General features: G+C 45.2%; 2 protein-coding genes across 5 annotated transcripts; one reads left to right on the top strand and one right to left on the bottom strand.

Annotated features, from left to right (window-relative positions):
- The first annotated feature begins 788 nt into the window (after window positions 1-788).
- Window positions 789-10064, top strand: sqstm1 (sequestosome 1). 2 transcript variants are annotated; one of them, XM_083786060.1, is made up of 9 exons: window positions 789-1103; window positions 2780-2875; window positions 3383-3774; window positions 4843-4966; window positions 5864-5944; window positions 6942-7005; window positions 7069-7189; window positions 7922-8108; window positions 9392-10064. In XM_083786060.1, the coding sequence occupies exons 1-9, from the start codon at window positions 926-928 to the stop codon at window positions 9547-9549; spliced, it is 1401 nt and encodes a 466-aa protein (XP_083642186.1). In that variant the 5' UTR covers window positions 789-925; the 3' UTR covers window positions 9550-10064. The 2 variants fall into 2 exon arrangements, with proteins under 2 accessions (XP_083642186.1, XP_083642185.1); XM_083786059.1 differs by having other exon boundaries at window positions 6942-7189.
- mrnip (MRN complex interacting protein) lies at window positions 9768-16810 on the bottom strand. Of its 3 annotated transcripts, none has more exons than XM_083786061.1 (7): window positions 16701-16810; window positions 16280-16339; window positions 15702-15808; window positions 14595-14673; window positions 14100-14233; window positions 13743-13896; window positions 9768-11382 (listed from the first exon to the last, which is right to left on the bottom strand). In XM_083786061.1, the coding sequence occupies exons 1-7, from the start codon at window positions 16758-16760 to the stop codon at window positions 10795-10797; spliced, it is 1182 nt and encodes a 393-aa protein (XP_083642187.1). In that variant the 5' UTR covers window positions 16761-16810; the 3' UTR covers window positions 9768-10794. The 3 variants fall into 3 exon arrangements, with proteins under 3 accessions (XP_083642187.1, XP_083642188.1, XP_083642189.1); XM_083786062.1 differs by having other exon boundaries at window positions 9768-11379; XM_083786063.1 differs by having other exon boundaries at window positions 13743-13890.
- Between the last annotated feature and the right edge of the window lie 11083 nt (window positions 16811-27893).

Here is a 27893-nt window from a genome sequence, read left to right as displayed (position 1 = left end):
CACTAGGTTCTGTCTTGGAACTGCATGAATCCATTGGAAATGTTTACTGTAGTCAAACTGTCAAAGAAAAGATTAACAGATGTACTGTTAATTCTGATTTCTTAAGTAACTTTGAAGAAGTTGACCTTATACATGCATGTAAGACATTTCCACTGAGACAAGAACCTCCTACTCAAAAATACAAAACAATAACTCTATCAGTTAATCTGAATTATTTGTACATAATAACACACTACACAAAATCAAGTTTTCTTGCACCGTGGTTCTCAAGGACTAGCAGGGGTTCTTCTGGGGTTCCACGGGGTCCCCAGCTAAATTAGTACAAGCTCACAAAGCATCACATACCCACATTGTGAGCTTGTGGATCTGCTATGAAAGAAATGCCAATATTGTTGTTGGATCATTTTATAAACACAAATCTTGTGTACCGGGCCCCTGGTACAAAATGTGTTCAGATGGGGATCTGCGGCCTAATACATTATATTAATTTGATGGTCCTTGACAATGGTAACGTTTGTAAACCATTGGTCTTGCAAACTAAACATGAATGTTGCACGATGTTGACGTTCATGATCTGTGCTCTGCTCTGCTGCTGTTGTCACGTGGTCATGACGCATCATGTGACTATGACCTCACCAAGGAAAATCCCCCACGGAAAGTGCCTTGTCATTCCTCAGCCTCTCATTGGTCGGAGCCCGGTGACCGGATCCGCCTACTTGTTTACATTTCAGGCGGTGCGGCGTTGCGATTGGTCCGACGGCGGAATAAATATTGTACTTGACGAAAGTGTGAGGTTATTCTATTCAACACGGAAGTACAGCAGAGCCTCTCAGAGAAGAAGAGTCTCCGCCGAACAATTTCTTGCTGCGCAACGAAGTGGAAAAGCGACCAGGAGACACTGACAGAAGAGATCTGAGTGTCCACCATGTCTACCACGGCCATCCAATTGAAAGCTTACCTCCTGGGGAAGGAAGACCACCACAAGGAGATCCGACGCTTCACTGTTGACCAAGATGTGTCCAGCAGCTTCGAGTACCTGAAGGGAAAAGTTGTCGATGTTTTCTCCAACCTGAGAAATGTCACCTTCCAGATGTTCTACAAGGGTAAGTGAGATCGGGACATAATAGAATAGACCAGTGGTTTTCTCAACCCTTTTTTATTGATCGATTGAAGTACCGGTATTTATTAACAGTATTGGAGAATTACAGTAGGCTACATTTCAAGCACAATTCAATACAAAGACTGTTAACTGTGGACGACACAATAAAGCATTACACTTGTTTACTATAGGGTGACGGGTCCACCCTTTTCAATTAATCAGAACATACACAAATATACATTTTACACTTCTATATAATAAAAACTACACTTCTATATAATAAAAAACAGGAAAGTCATCATAAAAAGAGGTACACTGGGAAGAAACATTAACAGTGAGAGGCCCATTATTTATTGGGCATTTGAGCCAAGGACCACCATTTGATGAGAGTTAGCCTCTCAGACCCAAAAAGTATGTTTATTATTCTTGGATAAGATTTTGTCCACAATTCCATGCTGTAATGATGTTGGTATAGATAACAGGCAAACGTTGATCAAAATAATAATTCTTCTACATTCTCTAATTGTGTAGACTTCTTGTAAATGATTGCAGATGTTTAACAAAGACTTAACTCTTTAGATCGTGAAATGAAATTGGTTTCATTGATTTTAAGAGTACTGGTACTACTGGTGCTTGGTTACTCTCCATCATTTAGCTGGGGACCACCTGGAAACCCTTCAAGGACCACTGGTGGTCCTCGGAGTGCCCGGACCACTGGTTTAAAACCCACTGTAATACTGTTGTTATTGAGGATACTGTGACACATGTATAGACCATTAATGATACTGAGACATACTATACTATTCATACTATTGCTGAGACATAATGGACTGTCAAATGATAGACGTATTAATCTGTGACATAATATAGGCTAAATGGCTGCTATAATGTTACTATGACATGATGATACAGTAATAGACTGTTAATCATACTGAGACATATAGATGTATATTATACTTAGAGTAGACTATTAATTATGCAGAGACCTAAAGACCAATGATACAGAGACATTTAATGATAAAGAGACATTACACTACATGAACAAGTTATTAGGAGACCAATGAATATCTTGTGGGATTTGGTCATGATTTTGTCTACATGAAGGGGTGATTTAAATACTTACTTTTTACATTTATCACTTTGGGAAAATAAAGGGAAGCTCCGCACACTCAGATCTGCGCACAATCAGTTTATTTTTGGCAAGCTTTCGGTCTACTGACCTTCTTCAGGCATAATCAAAAAGTGACATAGGACAGATATATATGTTCATCATTTGATTGGATGATTGATCACACCTATGTCAAACATTTCAATTTGAATGATAACTCATGGGAGTTGTAGTTCTCAGTGAAACTACAAGACACCCAAAGACACCAAGTGTCCATTTAGACAAGAGAAAAACATCACAAGGAAAAACATTTATCACTTTAAAGTATCATTAATAACTGTTATTATTGTCACAAGCAGCTGGGAGATGAAACCGGTAGATAAGTAATAGTCTATTATTAAAATATGACACAGACTTCTTGGTACTGCGAGCACTGCCTGTGTTTATCTTACATACACGCATACATACACACACACACACATACGGGTGAATTTCGGTGTTCCAGAACAATTGGCAGCAATCTTGTAAACAGAACAGAGCAGTGTGTTGACGAGATGTTTGTTTTCCTCCAGATGAAGATGGCGACCTGATCTCCTTCTCTACAGACGAGGAGCTGATAATGGGACTGACCTGCAAGTCGGACCAAACCTTTAAACTCTACATCAAAGGTATGTGGCAGCAAATATACATTATGTATTGTACAAACACCCGGGCCTGACTGCACATTATTGTACAGTATGCACACTGCAAAATCATTCTCAGTCTAAAGCATAAAGTACATGTTGCCCTTTTTAAATGCCTTTCTATACTAATAAAGTTGATCATAGTACTTCTATGCTAACTAATATTAAGTAAGTAAGCCTTGCCTAGCCATGAGACCCATATGGCAGGAGGAGCCTATCTTCGGTTTCTGTAGCGGGAGGCAGCTTGATGTACAAGTACACGCCCTGGACATGACGCTAGTATGACACAGGGACTTGCCCCTGATCCACCCCTTGATCCTGAGTGTCAAGCAGGGAGGCACTGGGTCCCATTTTGACCCGGCCTTGGATGATTGAACCCCCAACCTCCCCGTCTCAGGCCAACTGAGCTGGCTAGCTATATTACTGTTATTATTGTTGTTGTTTTATACACAATCTATACCGATAAATTGTTTTATTGTTTTTATATTGCAGAGAAGAAAGAGCATCGTCGCGAATTCCCCCTCCATGCCTTCCCCGGTGGGTTCCCTCCCTTCACCTTCCCGCCCCACCCCCACGGGCCCCCACCCCCCCACGGCCCTGCTCCTCCGCCCCATGGGCCCCCACCCCCCCATGGCGGCCCTGGTGCCCCACCACCACCCCCTCATGGCCCCGGTGGACCACCACCACCCCACCACCATGGCCCCCCTCCCGCCATGCTGCACCCCGGCGTGACGTGCGACGGCTGCGAGGGCGGCATCACTGGCACCCGGTTCAAGTGCACCGTGTGTGCTGACTATGACCTGTGCTCCGCCTGCCAGGCCACCGGGATCCACCAGGAGCACGTCCTGCTGCCCATCTGGCACCCGCTGAACAACATGTTCCAGGTCAGAAATTCATCCGGTTTTTTTCGGCTATTTTCAGCAAGTATAAAATCAGATTCCATTACAAAACTAGGCTAAGCTAAAACATTCCAGGTGACTAAAATATGACTAAAACTAAATTAAGTTTCATTCCAAAGACTAAACTAAAATAGAAATTTGCTGCCAAAAACAACACTAGTCAGAATATATAATATCCTTCACGTGCAGTGGTGGGGGAAAGTACTCCAATTCTTTACTTGAGTAAAAAGAGTCAATACTGCAATGTTATAATAATCTCCCGTTACAAGTAAAGTGCAGAATGTACTTGAGTAAAGGTACAAAGGTATTGGCATCAAAATGTACTTAAAGTAGACAGTACTCACTATGCAGAATGTCCCATTTCAAGTTTTCACATGTTTACAATTTCTTTGTGACAATGTGTCACATCGCGGTGCATTGTGAGCTTGACTATTTTCAAATGGCCGAAATGTATAGGGTTGAAGTGGTTAATGTATGTTTTGTAATAATATTCAATCTAAAAAGTAACTAGTAACTAAAGTTTTCAAATAAATGTAGTTGAGTAAAAGTACAATATTTGGATCCGAGATGTATTGGAGATTGAAAATACAAGTAAAGTACAAATACCTCAAAATTGTACACAATTTAAGTAAATGTACTTAGTTACTTTCCACCACTGTTCACGTGAAAACTACGCCGGTCAAGCCTTGAACCACTTTGAACCTGCCGTCCTAATTTTGCTGAAAGTGAAGTTTTTGCAAAAATCAAAAAATTGCAAATCTACAAGCTCGCAACACAACACGATGTCTAACACTGCTATTTGTTTACTATTCAAATTTCATTGTTTGATAAAGTACACGCTCTCTTAAATTAATAGTCTAATGCATTGGCATGCTAAACTCCAAACTTAATTGAATGCAGGGTGCAGATGTTTAAACATAAGCTTTGGCGCTTATTTAGTAAATACCCACCCTAGGTAATGTAGAAAAGGAGAAATGTTGAAATGAAAAATGTAGTCAGTGATTGTTTCATCCTGCAATGTGCCTGATGATGATGTAATTGTACCTTCCTCAGTGGATACCTCGTGGAAAGTGGATGAAGAGGATGAGGCAGTGTAACAGGGCTCAGAACCAGAGTCAACCCAGGACCTGTGGGGCTCAGACCTCTACTGCTGACCCGGCTAACTGCGTCCCCTCTGGTGAGTCCTGGAAATTGCTACGCAGGATTAAATCCTTAGTGTTATGTTGCATTCACACAGGGCAAATTAAACGATGCTGTCTACCATTCATTGTCAATGGAAGCCAGCGGCATGACGTTGCCAAGACGCAATGATACATGTTTGTAGCTGCTCCGAATCGACTCACGTGTCCTTGCATCGTTTCATCTGCCCGTGTGAACGCACCATTAGTCGAGCTCTCAGGCCTTTTTGTTTGATGCCGACGGTAGTATTCATGTACAGAATATCGGCAGCGCAAACCTCAGTGAATCCGCATCAACAATGTAGACTATTGTGTAATGTGTACTTCTGCATGAGTAGTCAACGGTCAAGTGCATAATTTTAGTACTACTTCTAGTTGGTTCTTAAATGTGGTTCAGTGCCACACATCTGTGACGGGTATTGCTTATTGGAAGTCCTATTTGTAGAGCCTGATCGGTCTGGCCAACATCATATTCCTTTTCTTTTTTTTCCCGACATCAGCATCTGCAATTAGCCCTTCACTAAATCCCACCCCAAAAAGCGATTGCCCAATGCCAATCCAAATAGTTTAGCAAGTTAGCAACGGTTGCTATGCAGGTCAAGCTTTCTTCACTGCTAACGTGTCTATTGGACAAGGATGGGTTGGGGAGGCACTTAGTGAAGGGCTAATTATGTAGTCCTGATTTTTAACCACTTTTAAGTTGGATCCCTATTCTCTAGTAGTGGCATTATAGGAAAAACATTTTCAATAGGGCTTCAGTGGTTATATAACCACTGAACCACTTTTCTTTTAATCTGTAAAAATATCAGTAACTAATGGGTGGTCAAGGACTCTCCAAAATTGGGATCGGACCCAAACATCTGACCGTATAGTGAAACTTCCTCTCCCCCTCCTAGACTCTGCCACTGCCACGCAGGCAAATGTCGATTTCCTCAAGAACATTGGAGAGGGTGTGGCTGCCATGCTGAGTCCATTAGGTAAATATACCCTGTGGTAAACAAATCACACCCAAATCACATTTCTGCTCTACCTATGTCGACTTTTACACCTCACACAATGGTTTTGCTTGCCTACAACCACGAGATTGGTTCTTTTCAGCCAGCGACACTATCGTTCGACTGAATATGAATTGTGCATTACGCACAGTAAATGTACGTTCCCTCTCCTCCTTTCTGTGGTAATGCCCGTTCTCTACATTCTGTGTAGTAATGAATGAAACTCAATGAAATATCTTAACCCATTTAGGGCCTATACTAGGCTTACCATATTCTGAATTACCAAAAAGAGGACACATGCGCGCGTGCACGTCGTGCATGTGTCGTGCGTGCGCGTTTCAGTTTGAATTAAATTCAGATGTCAAAATATTCTATAACAAAAAAGTTATGCTCCTAAATTTGATCAAAAATGCTCTATATTAGTTATGTATTTATTTAAAGCAGTGGCTCTCAAAGGTGTGATCCAGGGACCCTCATGGTTCCTTGAGGGGGTTCCAAATCGACCCATTATAGGTCTGTAACTCTGAGAGTGTAACACATGGACGTACAGATATGTGTAAAACCCCCGGACAGTCCCACAAAAAAAAAACCTATACGTTGCTATACCTTTCAATCACGATGTTTCCTCTGTGTCTCACTAGTTATAAATGTTAAACGGTGCATTTATATACCGCTTTTATCCAAAGCGCTTTACATTGTGCATTGCACCGATGGCGGAGGAAACAAGGCACCAACCTGCACATCGGGAGCAATAAGTGGTTCAGAGTCTTGCTCAAGGACACTTCGACACTAACTCTGGGGGAGCCTGGGATCGAACTGGGAACCTCATAGCAACATATATATTTTTTTGAATAAGAATTAGAAGGTTTTCAGAAACCTTAGGACGTGATGGACAGAACACATAGTGTCTGTGTGTCACGGTTGTACAGTAAATGGAACAATTTTTGCTCTTGGTGAAAGTTTTCTTTTCCCTGACCAGGCATCGACGTTGACATTGACGTTGAACATGAAGGTCAGCGCACCAAGGTGACCCCCACTCCCCCCGGGTCTGCCGGACCACCCAGTGCCACGGGCTCAGGGGACTCTGCAGTGACCCCCACTCCCCCGGGGTCTGCCGGACCACCCAGTGCCACGGGCTCAGGGGACTCTGCAGGGTCCGAGGTCAGACAGGAGGAAATGGAGGTGGAGGGAACCAGCAGCATCGGGAGCGCAAGTGGGGGAGATAAGGTACGTAAACACACATGCAAGTCACAACACGTATAGCCTGAGCTAACGTGTTAGGTTTCTGGTCTAGAGGGGCGGGTCGCGGCTGAGATTTGCGCACGCCCTGATTGGATCTCATCGATCTGTCCGTCACCCCCGGCCCCTCCTCTCCCCCCTAGTGCAGCGCTACGTCACATCATTTGGAGCGACGCCCACCCGGAAGGGTTGACTCCCACTTTTAGACCAGAGCGGCCAATACGTTCCTCCAGGCTTTCAATTTTTGCACCAACAAAAATGAAAGCCTGGTACCGAGGCTACAACACGTATAACTATTGTACAATAAAATAAATCATGGTGGAAAGTTGGAAACTCCAAAATAATTCCCACCTTAAATTAGTAATTTGATGAATCCTACGAGTACCAAGTCAAACTTGGAATACTTTTATTTCAACTTGTGATTGGTGAGACTGGATTATGTATTCGGCGCCAAACGCAAACCAATTCCTAGAAAACGTGCCGAAAGCTCTTTCCTGTGTGAAAAGCCTTGTGACGTGAGATTAGTCAGACTATAGTTGTATAACTGTTTACAATTAACTATGAGTTGGGTCTTGGACTTCATGGAAATCATTCCGAATCGTGTTGTGTGTAACTCTTGTCTCTGGCTTATAAGTATTTTAACGGTCTGTAGGGTATTGTATTTGGCTTTCAGAAGGTTATTTTATGGGTGTTTTTTTCTTTTTTTTTTTTTCTCCACAGGGTCCCAAGGACCAAGGGAGCGATGAGGAATGGACCCACCTGACTCCTAAAGAGGTGGACCCCTCCACCGGAGAGCTCCAGTCCCTCAGGCTGGAAGAGGACCAGGCACAGGGGTCCCTGGAGGCCCCACCCAACGATGGCCCTACTGGCCTGCGTGAGGCTGCCATCTATCCCCACCTCCCTCAAGGTAGTAGCCAAAACCAGATATAGAGCACCAAAGTCCTGACGTAACTCGCTCATCCCCTGGTTTGCGGAAGTAATTGTATTTTCTCTATGGAGAATAAAAATGGCTCATCTTTGAATCCACTCATATAAGAATTGTGGTCCAAAAATAAACAAACTGCCTTAGCAATATTATCGGTGTCTCTGTATCGTTTACGACAGTCACTCATATTTGAATTTGATTGTCAGTTACATTTTCGCTAGGTACAAATTTGGCAGTAGTAACAATAGCGTTTTCTTGCAGTCAGTTGATTCTTCATATCCATGAGTGAAACCGCCAGGATGATTTATTTTCTTATATGAGGCGATCTAAGATCCCCCTATGGGATTATAGTACAAATGGCGCCCTCTAGCGATATTGACGTCAGACTTTGGTGCTCTAGTTTTTTCTTTTTTTATTTACGACATAGCAGCTCAAACACTAAAACAATTGTGTGTATTAATATCAAAGGTAATGCAGTGCAGGGTTTAGTTAATTTTAATTCATAATTAATATATAATATATCTCTATAAATTAATTGTATTCCACTACAATGTTTGCTGAAATAGGACAGTTAAGGTCCTTGCAGACTGGACGTGTTTTTCGGAAGAAAAAAACAATCCGAAAAACGCAGCAGTGTGCAAGGACCAGGGACATGCAGTGTTAGAGGGCACTTTTGGACAAAAATAGCAGATCTAAAAGCTCAGCTATTTTCCAGCACTCTTTAGCTAGTGGAGATGTTCAATGCAAAATGATGTGTTCAAGTTCAGGAGACTTAAGGGGAAAAAAGCAATTCTACTGAATGCTGCCTTCCGGTATGGCATGGAAAGGGGTAGCATTTGCGTTTCTTTCACCATAGTAAATGCTGCATTTGTCCCTGGACGTGCACACAGACATCAAATGGGGGCTTCAGCCCCTGGCTGCCCTTTTACCCATCTGTAAAACAACTGCCCTTTCCAGACCACAAATGCAGCATTTACGATGGTGAAAGAAACGCAAATGCTGTGCATAGATCTAGGCCTATACGGTTTGATTGACCACTGGTGCTAAGAATGTTATTTAGATAGCATGTTGTTTACACAGGTTTGATGTTTACCCGGCATCCTAGTTACTTAGTAGCAAATGCAATCTTGCACTTTAGAAATCACAATAGAACAATGTCCAAATGTACCACGTGCCCTTACAAATCCACTCTGTCTGTACGTCTAATCTAGCACTATAAATCTGTTATCGATAAATGCATTCTCTTCGCCAATCGTTCTGTCTAGACCCAGAGCCCAAGCTGGTTGAATCCCTGGCTCAGATGCTGTCAATGGGTTTCACAGACGACGGCGGCTGGTTGACTCGACTCCTCCAAACAAAGGATTGCGACATCGGCGCGGCGCTGGACACCATCCACTACTCTAAGCCTCCCACATACCCCTGACCACTGCCAGCATATACAGCCGTCTACAGCTGTCTTCTGTCACAGCGCCACCTTATGTTAATCAGTTATTAACCGCCAAGAAGGCAGAGCTTCTATGTATCAGTTAAAATAACATTTGACTAATGATTGTATTCTGAGTCATTAACAAGCTTTCCTATTGTATTTGTCTTGGTTTCGCTAGGACATGAAGTTGCCATTTATATATAAAAAATTAGTAGTTGAAAATATTTCTTTGGCGTCTGATATAGGTGTTTGTCAGATATAACACGTGTCTGCATTTTCAAAGAATTGTTAAACATGTTGGCATGTTTTGTGAGAACTGAAACAAAAGGTAAAAATCTAAAGTATAGAAAGGAACTCAAATATGATATGCATTATTAAGGACTCGAATATGTTTTATGTCCTGGATTTAACTTACTTGGGCAGACAGTCTAATATAGTTTGAGACTAAAAGGCAAGAGTATGGTTTCTCTGCATTTAACCTGTGTTAACAATAAACAGCTCCTACAATTTTATACTTGACTGTTTCATTGGTTTTATTTCCATATAACTATCAACTCATTTGTCTGAAAATGTCATCCTAGTAATATCAGGGCACTTAATGTACACTGCATTAATAACTCTTCTACTGAAGGCTGAAACAAAATACAGTTCAGATGAGTCTAGGAGGAATCATTCTTTTAACCCATTAAAAGCCAGGAAAGCATCTGTAATTTTAGAAAAGCAGTTCTCAAAAATACCAGATATAATACGACGACGGGCCCGGAAGAGAATTCCCCATTCAATTGTCCCATAGACGTTTAAAAAAGTATTTATTTAAAGACATTTAACCCTCGGACAAAGCCAACTCTTGTTGTGACAAATCATGACAATAAACACAATGTTTTGGGCTGATCAAATAATTAAAAGAAAAGCTAAAAAGGGCCCTTTTCTTCTAATTATTTCGGCCCAAAACGTTTATTGTCATTTGTCACAAGAGTTGGCTTTTGTGAGGGTTAAATGTCTTTAAATAGATATTTTTTTAAACGTGTATGGGAATGAATGAATGTGTAATTCTCTTCCGGGCCTGTTGTCAGGGGCGGGACTGCGACGCTCTATATACCACCATGAAAATATGCCATATTGTCGAAAATGTGGTCTAGTCTTCTCTTCTGGGTGTCCCCGACACAAAACATTTCATCTACTGATTTATAATGGATTATATAAATATAATATATATATAATGGAACCTCAGGTTTTAATGGGTTAAAACCCATCATCAAAATCATCTCCAGTGCTAAACAACGAGTCAATAGGGAGGGAAAGCCGCTGCTGTAGCCCTTTAATCACTGGAGCCTCGGCCTGCTGACGCACGCCGACAGAACATGCAGGTCTCGTTGTCATGTGAGCGGGCTTACTGCTGGCCTCTCCCATGCCACAGGGACTGGCTGTTGTCTTCGGGTTATTGAAACGGACACTCCCATGCAGTCCTCCCACTGAGGCCGCACCTCCCCCGACTGGCTCCCCAGCGGAATGTGTCCCAACAACAGACTGCTGCTCAGCTGCGCCCTCCGGCACCCAGAAGCCTTCATCATCATCTTCCTCCTCCTCCTCCTCCAGCATGTGTGGGGTAGACAGGTACCGATTCCACCTAGAGGCTGTGTTGGAACTAGGAGGCGGAGAGGAGATTGCTGTAGTGGGGTGGTGTCTGTCTGGATAGGAAGTGGCTGTGTTTAGCCTACTTGGATTTGGGAGGGACACGCTGTTCGCTGTACCGATGTGTGTGGTACAGGCCGGTGTCTTAGATGAATTCTTTAAGCTGGAGAAGAAGACGGTGCCTCTCTCTTGTGCCTGCTGTGGAGAGAAGAGCTCATCAGTGCTGTAACCCAGGGATTCTCAACCCTGGGTTTCAGTATTTATTTATGATGTATTTTCACTATTATTATGGTTATTGTAGTGGCCAATTAGTATTGGGGGTGGGGAGGGGGGCGATGCGGGGCTCACGAGACACTTATGGGGGTCCCCAGCCAAAAACGTTGAGAACCCCTGCTGTAACCTAGTGGTACTCACTGCACTGCAAGAGTACACTGCATAAATCAGTGGTTCCCAAAGTGGGATTCAGGGACCCCCAGGGGTCCTTGAGGGAGTTCCCTGAGGGAGGGAGTTCCCTGAAAATTAATTAAAAAAAATAACATTGATTTTACAATATAAACTGGGGTCCCAGAGATAGAAATGCCATTAAATGGGGGTCCGTAGACTAATTCATGTCATACTGGGGGTCCTTGAAATTAAATGGGTTGAGAATCACTGCTAGAGCCGTAAAAATGTTCTCTTATGGGGGTCCCTGGCATTATGTTTCTAAATGGGGGCACACTAGTGCCTCCGCAGTGTCCCCCTGAGTGCCTCCCCAGTGTCCCCCTGAGTGCCTCCTCAATGTCTCTCCAGTGGCTGCAGTTTCTCCCCAGTGCCTCCCCAGTGTCTGCCCAGTGCCTCCCCAGTGTCCCCCCGAGTGCCTCCCCAGTGTCTCCAGAGTGCCTCCCCAGTGCCTCCCAGTGTCCCCCTGAGTGCCTCCCCAGTGTCCCCCTGAGTGTCTCCCCAGTGCCTCCCAGTGTCCCCCCGAGTGCCTCCCCAGTGTCTCCAGAGTGCCTCCCAGTGTCCCCCTGAGTGCCTCCCCAGTGTCCCCCTGAGTGTCTCCCCAGTGCCTCCCCAGTGTCCCCCTGAGTGTCTCCCCAGTGCCTCCCAGTGTCCCCCCGAGTGCCTCCCCAGTGCCTCCCCAGTGTCCCCCTGAGTGCCTCCCCAGTGCCTCCCCAGTGTGCTGCCCCTGAGTAACTCCCCAGTGCCTGCCCAGTGTCCCCCAGTGCCTCCCCAGTGTCTCCAATAGCAATACAAGAGCAATAATACAAATGAATCTTAATTTATTAATCTATTTAATGAATTAATTAATGTATCAAAGTTTTCAAAGGTCAGAAGGTCCCCCGGTTCCCAGCACCATGCCAAAGCTTTTTCCTGCAGGAAACACTGCACATGTGTGAATGTGAGTGAGTGCACTGCACTTATAGACTGCTCAATCTTCCTTTGCAACAGAGCCTCTGATTTGCAACAGAGCCTCAGATACACAAATAAAGCACACTATAATGTAATGTAATAATCTCATACAAAAAAATCTGTTTCTGAACTGACCACAGCCCTCTGAGAGATAGACAGAGTAGAAATAAATGGTGCCATTTTATCATGATTATTAGTGAGGACCTAGTATATGAAGATAGGTTGAAAAGTGGTGAAGTGGTCCTTTAAGTAAAACTAAAACACAAATTCTATTCTATTAAACTAATAGTAATTAGTCAAATTCAAATATAATGGTTAATTTGTGTAATGTCTAGTTAGTACAGGAAAACCAGAACTTGGACAGCTTAGATATAGATATTGCTTATTTTCAACAAAGTGAAAATAAGGTTTATACTGTATTTTGGGGGGCATAACACTCGATATACACACTCGGGCTTACACGATCCACATTGTACAACATATAATTTCCGTAAGCTAATGATGTGCAACGGAATGCGATGACTGCGCCTTTCGTAGGATATAATGTGACCAACAGTCCTACTGTCCTACAGTCATGAGTGCCGAAACCCTACCCAAAACCTAACCTCACGGGTGAGTTTTAACCTGCCACAGGTTTAATAGTTGTTAACCTGCCACGCATGTCGGGAGCCACGGGTGAGTTTTAACCGGCCGCTCATGTCGGGAGCCACAGTGTTATTGGACTAATGCCTGTCGGACTGATAGTGTGTCTAACAAACCTATGCACCCCTGTGAGGCCCTGGTGGTCAAGAAGTAGTGTGTTACTGTCAGGGGTCATCACCATGTTGGCTTGTGGTGGATATTTTTTGTACATACAAAATGAGTGGACAATAATATTACCAGGAACACATAAACAGATAGCCCTGAATAACAGGTCTGTAACTCTGAGTTACAGGGCCCAGGGGTCCTTGAAAATAAAACATTTGAGAACCACTAGTACTAGTGGACTCCTAATGTGCCATAGTGTCATTATAAATGATTCTGGAGAAAACCTGGAGACTTGACACTCAGTAAGTGGGTGTTGTGATCAAAATAAGAACATTATAAAACTTGCCACAGACAAGACCAAGTCTTTGCCACGGACACATTTGTCCGTGTACGGACATGTTGGTGACCCCTGGTTACTGTACCTCCAACCTCCTCCAGCTGTTAGTATTAGTCTCAGGGCGACAGGGCGGTTTAGAGTCGAGGCCCACGTCGTGGCTTAGATGATTGTTGTGCTCCTCTCGACTGTAGTAATTCCCTTCATCTCCACATGCTCCTCGCCTCTTCCGCTTCCTGTTGCTGTTAATACAAAGAAAGCTCATTGGCTGACAAGAAACATCAACAAGACATTTACATGACTCATCGTTTAGCTCAGTGGTTCTCACAACCCGCAGGCCTGGACCCCACATCATGTTTTTGAGGGGTCCCCCAAAAGTTCAAATGTGATTATTTTGGGGGGGGGGTTGAGGCCTGAAAAACCACTGATTGATCATGTGATGTACCTGACTTTCTTGTTGACGTGGAAGCAGTCTCTGTCAAGGTAAACATCATTCTCCTCCTCTGACTCAGCTTCCAGACTGTGCCCTGCCTCTGGTTGGTGTAGGTATTTACTCCATCGACTCACCTGAGGATCGCCCTGAAGAAACAGAAACTAGAATCATCCTCATAGAATCATTTCCATTCCATATGTCGCAGTGATGTCCAGAAACCACTGTAAAATGTATGCACAGTGCACACTGTAAAATGTATGCAGTGGTGGAAAAGTACTCAAATGTTTTTATTTAAGTAAAAGTATCAATACAGAATGCAATGCAGAACTACTCCATCACAAGTAAAATTCCCAAATTGAAATGTACTGTAAAGTCGCGGCGCATTGTGAGCTTGTAGATCGGCTATTTTCAAATGGCTGAAAAGTATATAGTGCTGAAGTGGTTAATGTATGTTTTGTAATAATAATCAAAAGCTACAGTTTTGCCAGATACTTAATAATTCACAACCTGCGTGTCGATCTGCTGGGGTGTCACCACATCGCCTTCTCCTCCCTTCTGTGCCACATGCTCTGTAGTCGTCTCCTCCCTGGTAGACCAGACACACAAACATCAGATAAACTTCAAACCTATTAGGATGTCTCTCTTGTCCAGTGGTGGACAAAGTGTTCAACCCAAAATATAGATAGTCCTTGTCCCGGGGCAACACGTCCTATAGGCACTGCAAGGGGACATTGCAAGCACACACTGCAAGCCGGCTTGGAGGCCATCTGTCTAGCAGCCAGACCCAGTGTATGTTATCTCACTGTACTGTATAGTTTTATTGTGAATTAATTGACGCCTCGAAATGCATTTTGAAATTAATTTGGGAAACATGTAATTGTGTCCATAAAACCATGGGCCATGGTTATCCTTGTTTTTGATAATTCATACCAATTAATTACTAATCATTGTTGGAAGGTCTCAAGGGAGGCTGGGAGTGTTGAGTGCCTGTATGCATTATTCTTGGGCTGGCCATAGAGGTAAAAGCCCTGAGGGAGAGCTGCCACGGCTGACATTCATCATGGAGTTGTATGTTGTTGTATATATCGTACGTAGTCAGGTTTAACTAGAGCTGCTCGGTATGCACTGCAGACAAACAGGTTCCAGTGAGAGAACACTCCTAGACCTGTTTAAAATTAAACACTGCTCTGTCCTCTGCAATATAGGATGCTTGGTGATCTCTGAACTGAAGCTTGTTTTACCGGTAGACTCAATTTGAGCACATTTCGTAACAGGGGAACTCAATGTGCTTCACATTGAAACACCAACGATATTTTCTAGTGTGAGCTGGTGTTTAGAATAATAATAGTAATATGTGGTTGCTGTCAGATGGAAACCTTGTATGTGTATGTCCAAAACCTTTTATTACAGTGAAAGTAGCCAATCCACAAACTCACAATATCTGCTATTATCACTACTTGTGTTTGATACTCTTGTGTGATGAATTCAGCATTCACTTAGGAGGGGACATAACAATGTGAAACATGAGTGATGGAGATACGAGGTTTCTGTCTGACAGCAACAATATGGAGTATTGAGCAGGGGTGCTTATTGCTGATACTGTAGGCTGGTTACCATAGTAACGAAGCAGTCTGTTCCGCCTCCATCATCCTCTCTCCCTGCATGCCATTCAGCTTCTGAACGTGACGTCGGCAGTCCGCACCGGAGCCACGTCCAAACTCCTGTTTAAACAAGGAAAGTCCTATTAAAACTCTGTGGTTCTTGGAAAGGGGCTCCGTGGTCCCCAGCAAAATGTGTTAATATTGCATACTTTGTTTTTTAATCAGTAAAACCCCTTTTAACTAGATATACATTGTTTATTTGAAAATAGCTGGTCTACAAGCTCACAAGTCACAACATATATAGTCTATATTATGAGCTCGTAGATCAGATCAGATTATTTTTTTTATTAAATAATTTGGAATATATTCAAAGCATTTGAACAACATAACAAATCTTGGACGGGGGCCATTGCCTATGGTACAAAATATTTGCTAGTAGGGGGTCCATGGCCAAATAATCTTTTGGGGGAAACGTTTGAGTTTGAGAACCACTGCTATAAATATAGCATTTATAATCTTCTGACAGCTTTCAGATCATTTCCCTTCAGAACTTAAATTCTCTTTCTCTCCATCATAATTTTAATAATTTACCTTGATAAGAGACTGTTTCTCACCACACATCTTACAGATCCATTTCTTGCTCTTTTTAACCTAAAATACAGAAAATACATTTTCAATGTTCGGTGTCAAAGTGTCATCTCTTGATAATAAATGTGCACTTCCATTAACTGCATGCATGGTAACACGACGTGTAAAACTACAGTAAATAGTAGCTCTGGTCCATAGCCAATGCTTCTACGATTCTGCCCTGCAGACCAGAGCTAAGTAAATAGTATTCCAAACTCAACACAGTTCCAAACTATAGCCTAAGATTTAGACTCTCGTAGATGTACTTTATCGAAATGTCAGAATCTATCAAATACAAATCTTGGGCTATTCCAAACGGGGCTAATATCATACGACTACTGGTCGGTATAGTTAACAGTCGGACACAAACGAAACTAAAAGTTACCTGATGCACTTGAAAGGTTTGACACGAGTAGCACTTTAGTACATGGAATTCCTGAACCATTTTTACCAGATAGAAAGTCAGAAAAACAAAAGGCAACGTTCGTTCAGCTAGCCTGCGGCAGCGTCTAGTGAGCTAATCTAGTGAGCTAATTTAAGACTTCCGGTGGACGATCTCTTCAAAATAAGAGTACCCTCTAGAGTATTGAAAAAAAGTTTAATTTGCACATTAAAACTACAAATTAAGCATTTAAATGATGCTATATGATGCTATAAGACACACATTATGTTTCTGTGTAAGAATAAGTAATTAAATCCTTATAATAATAATAATAATAAAGTTATCTAAATGGATAAATGCTATTCACTGGAGTGCATGGACTTTATAAAGTGGACACTGGACAAAAGACGGCTCCGCAAGGCAACTATCTGGACATACCCACGCGTTCGGGGAGATGTCCTATACCACACCCCACTCTCCGCTAAGCGGGAGAGGTGTAAAATTCACAGTAGCAGACCTTCTACTGGGGTCAAGGCTGACAAAAAGTACCGTTTCCGGACCCAGAATGGACACTGGACAAAAGACGGCTCCGCGAGGCAACTATCTGGACATACCCACGCGTTCGGGGAGATGTCCTGTACCACACCCCACTCTCCGCTAAGCGGGAGAGGTGTAAAATTCACAGCAGCAGACCTTCTACTGTGGTCAACGCTGAAAAAAGTACCGTTTCCGGACCCAGAATGGACACTGGACAAAGAGGCCTCCGCGAGGCAACTATCTGGACATACCCACACGTTCGGGGAGATGTCCTCTACCACACCACACTCTCCGCTAAGCGGGAGAGGTGTAAAATTCACAGCAGCAGACCTTCTACTGGGGTCAATGCTGACAAAAAGTACCGTTTCCGGACCCAGAATGGACACTGGACAAAGAGGCCTCCGCGAGGCAACTATCTGGACATACCCACACGTTCGGGGAGATGTCCTCTACCACACCACACTCTCCGCTAAGCGGGAGAGGTGTAAAATTCACAGCAGCAGACCTTCTACTGGGGTCAAGGCTGACAAAAAGTACCGTTTCCGGACCCAGAATGGACACTGGACAAAAGACGGCTCCGCGAGGCAACTATCTGGACATACCCACGCGTTCGGGGAGATGTCCTGTACCACACCCCACTCTCCGCTAAGCGGGAGAGGTGTAAAATTCACAGCAGCAGACCTTCTACTGGGGTCAATGCTGACAAAAAGTACCGTTTCCGGACCAAGAATGGACACTGGACAAAGAGGCCTCCGCGAGGCAACTATCTGGACATACCCACACGTTCGGGGAGATTTCCTCTACCACACCACACTCTCCGCTAAGCGGGAGAGGTGTAAAATTCACAGCAGCAGACCTTCTACTGGGGTCAAGGCTGACAAAAAGTACCGTTTCCGGACCCAGAATGGACACTGGACAAAAGACGGCTCCGCGAGGCAACTATCTGGACATACCCACGCGTTCGGGGAGATGTCCTGTACCACACCCCACTCTCCGCTAAGCGAGAGAGGTGTACAATTCACAGCAGCAGACCTTCTACTGTGGTCAACGCTGAAAAAAGTACCGTTTCCGGACCCAGAATGGACACTGGACAAAGAGGCCTCCGCGAGGCAACTATCTGGACATACCCACGCGTTCGGGGAGATGTCCTCTACCACACCACACTCTCCGCTAAGCGGGAGAGATGTAAAATTCACAGCAGCAGACCTTCTACTGGGGTCAATGCTGACAAAAAGTACCGTTTCCGGACCCAGAATGGACACTGGACAAAGAGGCCTCTGCGAGGCAACTATCTGGACATACCCACGTGTTCGGGGAGATGTCCTCTACCACACCCCACTCTCCGCTAAGCGAGAGAGGTGTAAAATTCACAGCAGCAGACCTTCTACTGGGGTCAACGCTCAAAAAAGTGCTGTGCCTTGGGGCATTGACATGAAATCACTTTCTCTACGCAAGCTAAGTCAGGTCAAGGAGTTACCTCTAGCTTTGGAATGGGTGTCACTTGTGTGCGTTGATTGCATCTGTCTGTGCATTTATGCATTTGTTTGTCCTGACGAAACTTGATTATTTCTCGACTGTTTATTTTCTCGTATGACACGACATAGAAACTACTTGTGACTACTGTCTTTGTGTGCTGTCGAGCGGATGTTCTTTGCATCAGCTCAAAGGTATAGCCTGCTGTGTCATTCGATTCATTTGTCCAGATATGCCATTTATGATCTTTAAGGATGTACAATGACGCATATGGTGGCCTGTCGAAAAATACACACATACTGGTCAAAGCATACTCATTTTGGTGGTACAGACAGGATAAATTGAACGTTTTTGGATTTTTTGTGCCAGCTCTTAACAGGAGAAGTAAGGTCTGTGGGCTGTTAATTACTTCATATGTTGATAAGCTCTTTTCCTGCTGACATGTTTCACATTGTTCAGATTGAGCAGGTAATATTTGTGCAATAGTGTCTAAGATGCCTTTTTGTGACACGTCAAGTGGCTGCACTATGAATTGTGACATGTTCTTTGTAGATGGTAAGGCCTTGTCACCACATTGAGTACAACTATACAGACTAAGACTTTTCAGGCAAAGCAGGTCATCTCCAAGGAAAGGAGACCGAAGTGTGTATTCTACAAATCTATTTAATATGGTGCATACTTCTGTCCTAGAACATTTCTGAGACACTAATGACACTGATGTGTTGGCTAGATTGAATTTCTCAAGTTTCCGTCTAAATGTTGAGTCCTGCGCTGCTGCTTCTTCAAGCCGTGTGTGACATTTTTTGATAGCAGATGTCTGTTGTAGAAATGTTAGAATTGGTAATGGTATAGCTTCACACATATTGTCATTTAGACTTTCATTGCATAAAACCACATCATCATCATCTTCTTCCAAATTGTCCTCCGTTATTGTTCTGTTAATTGCTTTCAACTGTCCAGGCACAGAATGTACAGATGTCTGTATGTTTTGCTTGAACAACTGTGTGGACACCACACATACTCAACCAAACTACTAGTTTGTGTATAAAATCTAATGGGTCATTGTGCATTCCTAAGGCCAAGTAAGATGCTATTCACTAGTTGTTGAGTGACACCACAGATTGTTTTGCAATCAAATGTGTGACCTGGATTTTGAAAAAACGCTTGAATGAGAGCTGCTAAATTCCCCGGCATAGATGACAACTGAACCATCGAAGTAGGTGTCAATGGTTTCAATTTATCTTGTAATACTTGTAGATGCAGTATACCCACGCGTTCGGGGAGATGTCCTGTACCACACCCCACTCTCCGCTAAGTGGGAGAGGTGTAAAATTCACGGCAGCAGACCTTCTACTGAGGTCAACGCTCAAAAAAGTGCTGTGCCTTGGGGCATTGACAATTATTTAATTAACGAATTAAATAACCTTATTTTATTCTGAAGGCAACCGGATGTCTTAAATTAGCTAGCTCTCAGACAGGAAGTTCTAAATTAGCTCATAAGACGGAGCCAAATATCTGTCTGAGAGTGGAGCCTGCCTGGCAAATGACATGGGGGGTCCTTTTTGTGGGCTTGGCCGAAAGTGGGCGTTACCAAAAGGTGGGCGTGGCCATGGCCGCCAGAAGTCTGTCAGATTTTGACAGCTTCAAATTAGTGTTAAACATAATATAACCCAATTGACTCCAGTCCTCTCTGTTTAATATATCTATAATGAAACTATATAAACTATGCATATACCATGAAGTGCTATGACTACTAGCTCTGGTCCATAGCTCTAATGCGTTTCATTTAGAGCTATGTTACTCTAAACTTCCCCGCTCGCATGAATGCAGACCAGCCTCTACTCTTTGGCGTAAATAAAAAGAACGTTTTTGCTACACATAAAAACAAAGGCGAGTTGTGTCATTAGAAAGCCTACTTTGGTAATTGGTTCTAGTTCTAGTGAACAGAAATAATAAATAAATAGACTTGGTAACCTAACTGTAGGGAGTGCAAACACATTAAAGAACCTGGGGGTTATCATCTATGAAAAGGCAACACAATGAGCAGAAAATAAAAATGAACCATGTAAATACAACAAATTGAGCAGAGCACTGCAGGGAGTTGAACCCCATTCCGGTAAACCAGAAGTACCACAACCAGTGCCTTGGTTTTTGTTTTGTTTTACGAGGTCCATTCGTTGAAATGTAAATTTTGCATTGCAACGGTAAAGTAATTTCACAATTGACATTGTAGGCAATAATTAATAACGGTATGGCACCAGGCCAAAGCCATGGGGATAGAGTATGTTTTGCACTCTGAGTGAGTGTGTGTGTGTGTGTGTGTCCGTCAGTTTGTTAACAGCTAATCTCCAGCACCATTAACCCGGTCGATGCCAAATTTTGCACACACACTCCCTGGATGCCAACGATGAACCTCTGTCCCAAATTTTCCAGAACGGCCTGTATAGCACCACACATTTTTGTATGCCCTCCGAGACTATGGACTATAGCCTTTCGCTTTTCCGCGATTTAACCTTTTTTCAAATCGTGAACAATGATGAAGAATCGCGCACTATAGCATGCCACTTAATGACCTTGGGGTCATCAAGGTCATTGATATTGATCAATAACCTTGAGCAGTATAAATGACCTTCAATAAGACTAGTAAATGACCTTGACCAGTATAAATGACCTTGACAAGTACAAATGACCTTGACCAGTATAAATGACCGTGACCAGTATATGACTGACCAGTATAAATTACCTTCATGAGACTAGTAAATGACCTTGACCAGTATAAATGACCTTTAGAAGACTAGTAAATGATCTTCACCAGTATAAATGACCTTTAGAAGACTAGTAAATGATCTTCACCAGTATAAATGACCTTGACCAGTATGCGGTCCGTGACCATGGACTATAGCCTTTTGCTTTTCCTTGATTTTCACCTTTAAAAAATCCTCAACAATGATGAAGAATCGCACACTATAGCGTGCCGCTCAATGACCTGAGACCATGGACCAATGAATGAAATACAACACATTGAGCAGGGCACTGCAGGGAGTTGAACCCCGTTCCGGTAAACCAGAAGTCCGACACCAGTGCCTTAGTTTTTGTGTTGTTGTTCATTTAAAGGTCCAGGTGTGCATACGCATGTGCCCCTGTGTGTGTAGGTGCATGTGTGCATGTGTGTGCACGCTTCAATGACCACTGTTGGACCCAATGGCGATCAAGGACCTCAGGGAGCCACCCATAATTCACAACGGTCACAGCGAACTCTGTTGCATCACAACTGGTGGCCAACAGTCGTAACCAACACCGCCACGACCCACAGGAGAATACCATCGCACAGTGGTATCAGACCAACCACAATCAGCCAGCCCTCAAACCAAACCCTTCGACCTAGAAGAACTCAAAACTGCAATGGGAAAGTTGAAACCCGGAAAAGCAGCAGGGATTGATGACATACTGGCAGAAATTATACAGCACCTGGAACCTAACGCAAAGACCTGGCTCGTGGGGATGCTGAACACATGCATGGCACAGAAAACCATCCCTTCTGTCTGGAGAAAAGCCAAAGTGGTTGCAATCCCCAAACCTGGCAAAGACCCATCATCCTCAAAGAGCTACCGACCCATTTCCCTCCTCTGCATCACCTACAAGAGAGGCTGCTACTCCAACGCCTCATACCACTCATAGACACCAAGCTGACTAAAGACCAAGCTGGTTTCCGTCCCGTCCTGTGCTGGACAGAGCTCAACCTCACCCAACACATTGAGGATGGGTTTGAGGGAAAACAAATAACTGGAGCAGCAACTGGAGGGCGAAGCAAGCACGCAGGCAGCTTGTGCCTGCCTGCGTGCCTGCCTGCCTTCCTCATGTGGAAGCCTCATAGTTGAGTTTGTGTGTGTGTTTCTTTTTCTGTCTTTCTTTCTTAGGACGAAGATCAAGGTAGACGCCGTTGGAAGGCTCAACACAAGCCGATGCCCCTAGAGATCCATCCCAAAGCTTCCCTCAGGGAGTCCAGCAAGCCAGCTAGCCAGCAAGCCCGCCCAGTCAGCCAACGCAGCCAGCCAGCTCCGCCAGTCAGCCAGTGTAGAAAGTCAGGCTGCCAAGCCAGCGCACATCAGCCCTTGCAGTCAACCATTGTAGCCATACCAGCCTTGCTCAGTCAGCTCAGCCAGGCCTCTCTCGAGGCCTGGCTCTCTGTCTGCCTGGCCCGGTCTGCCCCGCCCTGCCTTGCAGCAACAGAACCAGCCTTGCTGGCAAGCCAGCCAGCTCAGAATACGAGCACAGCAAGCCAGCGCAGCTGGCAAGCACGCAGTTAGTCTAAACCAGTTTCAGACTGGCAGGCCAAGGCAGACAGACAGGAAGACCGAGGCGCCTAGGCAGGCAGACAGGCCAGGAAGGCAACAAAGTGCAGGCAGGGGGACTGTCCGGCCTAAGGCTGCGCTGCAAGGGTTGGAGCCTGGCCAGCTCCTGCTGGTCTAGACTGAGTGGCTGTGGCTGCACAGTAAGGCTGCGGTAACCTAGTCTGGGCTTGCTGCTGCACTGGCTTGCTCAGCTCGCATTCTGAGCTGGCTGGCTTTCCAGAAAGGCTGGTTCTGTTGCTGCAAGGCAGGGCAGGGCAGACCGGGCCAGGCAGACAGAGAGCCAGGCCTCAAGAGAGGCCTGGCTGAGCTGACTGAGCAAGGCTGGTATGGCTGCAATGGCTGACTGCAAGGGCTGATATGCTCTGGCTTGGCAGCCTGACTTTCTACACTGGCTGACTGGCGGAGCTGACTGGCTGCGTTGGCTGACTGGGCAGGCTTGCTGGCTAGCTGGCTTGCTGTGCTCCCTGAGGGAAGCTTTGGGATGGATCTCTAGGGGCATCGGCTAGTGTTGAGCCTTCCTATGGCGTCTACCTTGATCTCCGTCCTAAGAAAGAAAGACAGAAAAAGAAAGACACACAAACCCAACTATGCAGCTTCCACCTGAGGAACCGAGACGCGAGAAAAGAACTGAGCGTCACTTGGGATGGTCACAAACTCTCCAACCATACCCACCCCATGTATCTTGGAGTTACACTGGACAGGACACTCTTCTTCAAAAAAACACCTGGAGAACACAAAAGCCACGGTCAACACCCACAATAACATCCTGTGAAAACTAGTGAACTCCCAAGTGGGGCGCAGACCCACAAACAATCCGTGCAACTGCCATGGCCCTGTCTTTCTCTACAGCTGAGTATTCCTGCTCAAGCTGGAGCCGATCACGTCACACCAAATTGGTCGACACAGCCCTAAATGACACCTGTCGCATCATCACGGGATGGGTCAAGAAAACACCTGTCCCGTCCGTGCCTTTATGCGCTAGCCGGCACCTCCCCCCGCACATCAGACGACTGTGTAACGCTCAAGATGAATGGAAAACACAGGAGATAGACAGTGAAGTCTGGAATGAAATGATAGAGAACACCTCACACACACAGTTTCCTTTCGTGGCTGTTTACATTCGAGGGTCGCCGGTCCTCTCAAACGGAACAGTTTAACGTCATGCCCAGGACGAAAAGATATAGAGAACACCATAATGACAAATGACAAATAACAGCAGGAAGGCATGGGCCACAATCCACCGTCTTGGCAAAGACCACACCACCCATAATTCACAACGGTCACAGCAAATTCTGTTGCATCACAACTAGTGTAGGTATTGGATGGAGCCCGCACACCACAGGTATAAGAAAGACGTGATGCAGAGGAGGGAAATGGGTCGGTAGCTCTTCGGGGATAATGGGTCTTTGCCAGGTTTAGGGATTGCAACCACTTTGGCCTTTTTCCAGACAGAAGGGGTGGTTTTCTGTGCTGTGCATGTGTTCAGCATCCCCACAAGCCAGGGCCTTGAGTTAGGTCCCAGGTGCTGTATCATTTCTGCCAGTAGGTCATCAATCCCTGCTGCTTTTCCGGGTTTCAACTTTCCCATTGCAGTTTCAAGTTCTTCTAGGTCGAAGGGTTTGGTTTGAGTGATGGCTGATTATGGTTGGTCTGATACCACTGTGCGATGGTATTCTATGTGGGTCGGTGGCGGTGTTGGTTACAACTGTTGGCCACCAGTTGTGACCAAGACCGCCACCAACCCACAGGAGAATACCATCGCACAGTGGTATCAGACCAACCACAATCAGCCAACCTTCAAACCAAACCCTTCGACCTAGAAGAACGTGAAACTGCAATGGGAAAGTTGAAACCCGGAAAAGCAGCAGGGATTGATGACCTACTAGCAGAAATGATACAGCACCTGGGACCTAACGGAAAGACCTGGCTTGTGGGGATGCTGAACACATGCATAGCACAGAAAACCATCCCTTCTGTCTGGAAAAAGGCCAAAGTGGTTGCAATCCCTAAACCTGGCAAAGACCCATTATCCCCAAAGAGCTACCGACCCATTTCCCTCCTCTGCATCACCTACAAGCCTATCCCGTCACACCAAATTGGTCGACACAGCCCTAAATGACACCTGTGGCATCATCATAGGATGCATCAAGACAACACCTGACCCTGTCCCAACACCTGTTTACATTCGAGGGTCGCCGGTCCTCTCGAACGGAACAGTTTAACGTCATGCCCAGGACGAAAAGATATAGAGAACACCAACATGACAAATAACAGCAGGAAGGCATGGGCCACAATCCACCGTCTTGGCAAAGACCACACCACCCATAATTCACAACGGTCACAGCAAACTCTATTGCATCACAACTGGTGTAGTTATTGGATGGAGCCCGCACACCACCAAAAAAAAGAAAAACAACATACTATAGTATGCCCTCCGTGACCATGGACTTTAGCCTTTCGCTTTTCTGCAATTTAACCTTTTTTCAAATCCTCAACAATGATGAAGAATCGCGCACTATAGCGTGCCACTTAATGACCTTGACCAATATCAATGACCTTGAGCAGTATAAATTACCTTCAATAAGACTAGTAAATGACCTTGACCAGTATAAATGACCTTGACAAGTACAAATGACCTTGACCAGTATAAATGACCTTCACCAGTAGAAATGACCGTGACCAGTATATGACTGTGACCAGTATAAATTACCTTCATGAGACTAGTAATTGACCTTGACCAGTATAAATGACCTTTAGAAGACTAGTAAATGATCTTCACCAGTATAAATGACCTTTAGAAGACTAGTAAATGATCTTCACCAGTATAAATGACCTTGACCAGTATGCGGTCCGTGACCATGGACTATAGCCTTTTGCTTTTCCTTGATTTTCACCTTTAAAAAATCCTCAACAATGATGAAGAATCGCACACTATAGCGCGCCGCTCAATGACCTGAGACCATGGACCAATGAATGAAATACAACACATTGAGCAGGGCACTGCAGGGAGTTGAACCCCGTTCCGGTAAACCAGAAGTCCGACACCAGTGCCTTAGTTTTTGTGTTGTTGTTCATTTAAAGGTCCAGGTGTGCATATGCATGTGCCCCTGTGTGTGTAGGTGCATGTGTGCATGTGTGTGCACGCTTCAATGACCACTGTTGGACCCAATGGCGATCAAGGACCTCAGGGAGCCACCCATAATTCACAACGGTCACAGCGAACTCTGTTGCATCACAACTGGTGGCCAACAGTCGTAACCAACACCGCCACGACCCACAGGAGAATACCATCGCACAGTGGTATCAGACCAACCACAATCAGCCAGCCCTCAAACCAAACCCTTCGACCTAGAAGAACTCAAAACTGCAATGGGAAAGTTGAAACCCGGAAAAGCAGCAGGGATTGATGACATACTGGCAGAAATTATACAGCACCTGGAACCTAACGCAAAGACCTGGCTCGTGGGGATGCTGAACACATGCATGGCACAGAAAACCATCCCTTCTGTCTGGAGAAAAGCCAAAGTGGTTGCAATCCCCAAACCTGGCAAAGACCCATCATCCTCAAAGAGCTACCGACCCATTTCCCTCCTCTGCATCACCTACAAGAGAGGCTGCTACTCCAACGCCTCATACCACTCATAGACACCAAGCTGACTAAAGACCAAGCTGGTTTCCGTCCCGTCCTGTGCTGGACAGAGCTCAACCTCACCCAACACATTGAGGATGGGTTTGAGGGAAAACAAATAACTGGAGCAGCAACTGGAGGGCGAAGCAAGCACGCAGGCAGCTTGTGCCTGCCTGCGTGCCTGCCTGCCTTCCTCATGTGGAAGCTGCATAGTTGAGTTTGTGTGTGTGTTTCTTTTTCTGTCTTTCTTTCTTAGGACGAAGATCAAGGTAGACGCCGTTGGAAGGCTCAACACAAGCCGATGCCCCTAGAGATCCATCCCAAAGCTTCCCTCAGGGAGTCCAGCAAGCCAGCTAGCCAGCAAGCCCGCCCAGTCAGCCAACGCAGCCAGCCAGCTCCGCCAGTCAGCCAGTGTAGAAAGTCAGGCTGCCAAGCCAGCGCACATCAGCCCTTGCAGTCAACCATTGTAGCCATACCAGCCTTGCTCAGTCAGCTCAGCCAGGCCTCTCTCGAGGCCTGGCTCTCTGTCTGCCTGGCCCGGTCTGCCCCGCCCTGCCTTGCAGCAACAGAACCAGCCTTGCTGGCAAGCCAGCCAGCTCAGAATACGAGCTCAGCAAGCCAGCGCAGCTGGCAAGCACGCAGTTAGTCTAAACCAGTTTCAGACTGGCAGGCCAAGGCAGACAGACAGGAAGACCGAGGCGCCTAGGCAGGCAGACAGGCCAGGAAGGCAACAAAGTGCAGGCAGGGGGACTGTCCGGCCTAAGGCTGCGCTGCAAGGGTTGGAGCCTGGCCAGCTCCTGCTGGTCTAGACTGAGTGGCTGTGGCTGCACAGTAAGGCTGCGGTAACCTAGTCTGGGCTTGCTGCTGCACTGGCTTGCTCAGCTCGCATTCTTAGCTGGCTGGCTTTCCAGAAAGGCTGGTTCTGTTGCTGCAAGGCAGGGCAGGGCAGACCGGGCCAGGCAGACAGAGAGCCAGGCCTCAAGAGAGGCCTGGCTGAGCTGACTGAGCAAGGCTGGTATGGCTGCAATGGCTGACTGCAAGGGCTGATATGCTCTGGCTTGGCAGCCTGACTTTCTACACTGGCTGACTGGCTGCGTTGGCTGACTGGGCAGGCTTGCTGGCTAGCTGGCTTGCTGTGCTCCCTGAGGGAAGCTTTGGGATGGATTTCTAGGGGCATCGGCTAGTGTTGAGCCTTCCTATGGCGTC

This window comes from Protomyctophum parallelum (genome assembly GCF_964188405.1).
Source record: "Protomyctophum parallelum genome assembly, chromosome: 16".
NCBI classification, from domain to species: Eukaryota; Metazoa; Chordata; class Actinopteri; order Myctophiformes; family Myctophidae; genus Protomyctophum; species Protomyctophum parallelum.
Note: the sequence above shows the minus strand (reverse complement) of the source record. Positions and strands in the feature narration are given on the sequence as shown.